The sequence below is a fragment of the Cebus imitator genome, unplaced genomic scaffold, assembly GCF_001604975.1.
Source record: "Cebus imitator isolate Cc_AM_T3 unplaced genomic scaffold, Cebus_imitator-1.0 Scaffold64, whole genome shotgun sequence".
Lineage (NCBI taxonomy): Eukaryota > Metazoa > Chordata > Mammalia > Primates > Cebidae > Cebus > Cebus imitator.
This window is the reverse complement of record NW_016107379.1, coordinates 7,131,580-7,136,634: the sequence shown is the minus strand read 5'-3', so window position 1 is coordinate 7,136,634 and position 5,055 is coordinate 7,131,580. Positions and strand designations below refer to the sequence as shown.

The 5,055-nt window shown below is 47.1% G+C and overlaps 2 protein-coding genes across 3 annotated transcripts in view; one reads left to right on the top strand and one right to left on the bottom strand.

Annotated features, from left to right (window-relative positions):
* Positions 1-2,823, bottom strand: part of CDC26 (cell division cycle 26) — an 8,904-nt gene extending 6,081 nt beyond the window's left edge. The window contains exon 1 of the mRNA XM_037739203.1: positions 2,803-2,823. Within this exon, the coding sequence (XP_037595131.1) occupies positions 2,803-2,823 (21 nt within the window). The remainder of the gene's footprint in view (positions 1-2,802) is intronic.
* PRPF4 (pre-mRNA processing factor 4) overlaps positions 2,510-5,055 on the top strand; it is a 17,703-nt gene continuing 15,157 nt past the window's right edge. Inside the window, exons 1-2 of one of the 2 annotated variants that reach the window (XM_017530352.2) lie at positions 2,510-2,927; positions 3,682-3,859. In XM_017530352.2, coding sequence (XP_017385841.1) covers positions 2,901-2,927; positions 3,682-3,859 — 205 coding nt within the window. In that variant the 5' untranslated portion in view covers positions 2,510-2,900. Of the gene's footprint in view, positions 2,928-3,678; positions 3,860-5,055 lie in introns of both variants that reach the window. The other variant, XM_017530351.2, reaches the window with a different exon arrangement.

Sequence of the window (5,055 nt, the reverse complement as noted above, 5' to 3'; positions counted from 1 at the left end):
TGGTCTCGATCTCTTGACCTCGTGATCCACCCGCCTCGGCCTCCCAAAGTGCTGGGATTACAGGCGTGAGCCACCACGCCCGGCCGACTTCTTAAGCCTTTAGGTATGTCATTATTACATTTTTAATAGATTATGGAGATCCACAACTCTGAAAAATCAAAAAACTCTTTCTGTAAGAATTTAAAATAGCAAACTGCCTATAAGAGAGAAATTCCAGGCAACATCACTTTAATTTCATGTTCCAGTCACATTCAAAGAAATATTCTAGCTAAAAGAATAAACTGTCACATCTTAACTTAGTATAGTGGGGAAAGTGGACAAACCGCTGAATTTAATCTACATGAGGACTGTCAGAGATTTGTGATCACTCCTGAATGCCAGAATCAGTTTGCTAAATCTCATGAAAACGCCAACTCACCAATTCACAGGATTATTCTCAGCGTTTAAACAGAGCCTAAATGTGTCCGTCATTCATTAAACAAATACTTCTTGTGCTCCAGCTACAAAGTTAAAAGGTACAGTCATAATCTGTGGAGAAAACAAAGAGAAAGCTGTGATATTGCATAATGAAAACTCTGATGAGGGTAAGGCACTGGCGTCACACGGGCACCTAATCCAGTCTGGGCTGAGTGTGGGGTGGACAAGGACGTCAGGCAAGCCTTCCTGGAGAAAATGATGTCTTAGTTGACTCCGAAGGGCAGGTACAGAGAAGAGTGCACAAAGGAGGCTCAAGTCCGGCTCTGGAAACATAGCAAGACCCTGTCTCCACAAAAAAGTAAAAAAGTAGCTGGGCTGGTAGTGTGTGCCTGTAGTCTTAGCTACTCAGGAGGCTGAAATGGAAGGATCCACTTGAGCCCAGGAGTTTGAGGTTGCCACAGTGAGCCACGATCTCACCATAAGACCCCCAACTCAAACAAAACAAAACAAAAACCAGGCTCAAGAGAGCATTCCACAGCCTGAAATCCCAAAGTAAAGGTTAATAAAAGCTGTTTTGTTTGTTTTTTGAGAAAACACAACTCCCCCAATTGAGTTTAATATTTGTTGATGGCATCACTTGTATATTCTCCACAGCATCCCCTAAAATCCCCTAGAGCGTATCCATAAAAACAGTCAGTAAGGGCCGGGCGCGGTGGCTCACACCTGCAATCCCAGCACTTCGGGAGGCCGAGGCGGGCAGATCAGAAGGTCAGGAGTCTGAAACCAGCCTGACCAACATGGTGAAACCCCGTCTCTACTAAAAATACAAAAATTAGCCAGGCGTGGTGACGGGCGCCTGTAATCCCAGCTACTCAGGAGGCTGAGGCAGGAGAATCGCTTGAACCCGGGAGGCGGAGGTTGCAGTGAGCCAAGATCGTGCCACTGCACTCCAGCCTGGGTGACAGAGCAAGAGTCCGTCTCAAAAAAAAAAAAAAAAATCTGCTACACATTTTACCTTTTCTGCAAACTGGGAAAATCTCTCCACTAGGAAGCAACAGTCAAAAGTGTGGCTGTAGGGGTTAATCCCACTACACCACTGATCTTGAACAATTAGTTTCATCTCTCACTAGACCTTAGTTTCCTCATCTGTAACCTACTCTGCTATTGTAGGTGAATAACATAAATGCAGAGTAAGCTCTTGGAACATAATTTTGCATTTAAAAAATGTTCAGTAAATAACATCTATTATAACTGTAATTTTTCTAGGGGGTTGGATGGGGATCTGGCCAGCTAGGGAAACGTCAATATTTTCAGAATCTTCCACCGCCCACGTGGGGATGAAAGCCTTATCCTGGCCGGGTGCGGTGGCTCGCTCCTGTAATCCCAGCACTTTGGGAAGCCGAGGCGGGTGGATCACGAGGTCAGGAGTTTAAGATCACTCTGGCCAAGATGGTGAAACTCCGTCTCTACTAAAAATGCAAAAATTAGCCGGGCGCGGTGGCCGGTGGTGGTAATCCCACCTAATCGGGAGGCTGAGGCAGGAGAATCGCTTGACCCAGGGTGGTGGGGGGGGGGGCCGAAGGTTGCACTGAGCCGAGATCGCGCCACTGCACTCCCAGCCTGAGCGACTAAGCGACAGTGAGACTCCGTCTCAAAAGAAAAAAAAAACTTATCTTATCTCTAATGCCCCAGCATCCAGCAGGGCACAGGGACGTACAGAGCTACCTGACACCTTCCTATCCATCGTCTTACTCTCAATCTGATACAACGACCGACTGAATACAAATCAACAAAATCAGGCCGAAGCTCCTCCGCCGGGTCTTTATTTGACTTTGGCACTAGATGGCTCTTTTAGCTTAAACTCTCGCCGCAGCCTAAATCCACCGCGGAGCCATCAAGCTCAGAGGTGGCCCCGAAGAAGACTTCCGGACCGTGGAGGAAAACAGCCCTTGTCCCCTAGCTCCAGGCCTGTACCTCGGATCCCTGGCGAGGGTTTCCATGGTAACAAGGTCTTCGGCTCCAGGAAGACTTAAACGCTCCGGTAGGCCCGGGGGGCACAGCGGACCCCGGAAGTCCTCGACTCGCTCCAGAGTTCAGCCCCGAGTCGCGCGACGCGACGCACCTACCTCTTTTCAAGCCTGTTCAGCCCCTTCCCGGAACCTCCGCTCCCCCAACGAAACTACTGGTAAACCAACTGGACTACACTTCCCAGACTACTTGGAGCCTCTCTCTCAGCAGAACCTCGTCTTGCGCGAGCTTTCTCACAGGTTCTAGGAGGCATGCCAGTCAATACGATCACACCGCTTCCTACTACGACTTCCATCATGCTCCGCGCCGCTCCGGGCGCGGCGACGGCTCTCGGCACACGTCCGGTAGGTGACGCACTTCCGGTCGGATGATGCCCATCCGCTCTCCTGGGCGCGCGGTGGACGGTCCGAATCGGAGAGCTCGGGTTTCGCTGGAGCTTTTCTCCAGAGCCCAGCATGGCTTCCTCGCGAGCTTCCTCCACGGTACAGAGCCCGGGATCTCAGCTCACTCTGGCAGGAAGCGCGAAGGGGGAAGGGGTCCTTGCGGGAAGGGGCCGTTAGGGAACGGGAGAAGGCGGTGGGACTCAGTCGTGTCCTAGACAGCGGAGCACAGTTTTCCTGATCCCTAAGCGCTTTCGTGGACTATAGCTTATTTGCACCTTTCCTACTACATCCCCGAAGGGCAAACATCTCTTCCGACTGATCCAGTAACGGTGCTCTGAAATAGGGAAGTGTCTTGGCCAAGGTTTATGCCTTTGGCAGATCTCAGAATTTTAATGAGACCTCCTAACTCCTACTACCCCACGTCTAGAAACGTTTGAAATATATACATTAGTAATCTTGTAACTTGTTCCTCTTTAGCACCGCGTTGGTTATTTCGTCTATCCTTGGTATTTCCCCAGTGATGAGCAGTAACCCTGGAAGCATTGTAAAACACGAGATTGCACACTTCCAACAGAATGAAGTACAGATTCCAGAGCAAACCTTTGATAGAAAAATACCCGAGAGAACCTCGCTAGTTTTATCAATCCTGACAACCAAAGTGAGGGACTGAAACACCCTCCCCCTACCCTCATCTCCTCAAATCAATGAAGAACATCTTAAGCAGTGTCCAGTTTGTCCCTTCAATTACGGAGGAAGTAGGACTGAGAAACTCAGGGTGAGCTTCGTCCTCTGGGGAAGTCCGGTAAATTGTTAAGGTTAAGCCTTAGTTTAATTCAGATCTTTGATTTAGCAGGCAACCAAAACTAAAGCGCCTGATGACTTAGTTGCTCCGGTTGTGAAGAAGCCACACATCTATTATGGAAGTTTGGAAGAGAAGGAGAGGGAGCGTCTGGCCAAAGGAGAGTCTGGGATTTTGGGGAAAGAAGGACTTAAAGCAGGAATCGAAGCTGGAAATATAAATATAACCTCTGGTAAGATGCAAATTGTGAGCCCATCTTTACCTCTTGATGTAATGAATACCTTCCTAAACTTAAATATCACCAGTATTATAATGTCAAAAAATTTCAATTCTTGTGTTTTGTTTTTGTTTTTGTTTTTGAGGTAGAGTCTCATCCTGTCACCCAGGCTGGAGTACAGTGGCGCGATCTCGGCTCACTGCAACCTCCATCTCCCAGGTTCAAGCAGTTCTCCTGCCTCAGCCTCCTGAGTAGCTGGGATTACAGGCGTGCGCGACCACACCCAGCTAATTTTTGTATTTTTAGTAGAGATGGGGTTTCACCATGTTGCCCAGGCTGGTCCCAACTCCTGACCTCATGATCCACCCACCTCGGCCTCCCAAAGTGCTGGGATTACAGATGTGAGCAATCACACCTGGCTGAGATCTCTTTTTTTGTTGTAAAAGTAATAGTGGCCAAGCCCAGTGGCTCACCTGTAATCCCAGCACTTTGGGAGGCTGAGAGGTGGGAGGATGGCTTGAGCCCAGGAATTTGAGACCAGCTTGGGCAAATAGTGATACCCCATCTCTGCAAAAAGTAGAAAATTAGCCAGGCATGACACGTGCGTGTATTCCCAGCTAATTGGGGTTCTAAGGTGGGAGGTCGAGACTGCAGTGAGCCATGATTGTGCCACTGCACTTCAGCCTGAACAAACAGCAAGACCCTATCTCAAAAAAAAAAAAAACGAAATTATTTTTCTTTTACTAGATCAAACAATGTATGAGTGTGTGAAGTAGAAAATCCTGTATTTTTTAATTAATTGGTTGTATATCTTCTGAGAATTTTAATACAGATATAAAAATAGGTAATTTTTTCCCTAAATGAAGACATGATATATATAAATTGTTGAATAACCTGCATTTTTCATTTTATATACCATTGAGGATATCTTTCCATGTCAGTAATGTGAGGTCCACTATATTTTTTAAATAAAATGATGCATATTTGTCATAAGAAATTCAGACAATACCAAAGTGCATGAAGTGAAGACTCCTGTGCAGTAGGGCATCGGTCAAGTTTCTCAGTGATCCTCTTACACATTTTCTTTTCTAAACACATGCACTATAGCCTAGTGACTTTTTAAACTTTTTTTTTTTTTTTTTGAGATGGAGTCTTGCTCTGTCACCCAGGCTGGAGTGCAGTGGCACAATCTTGGCTCACTGCAACCTCCG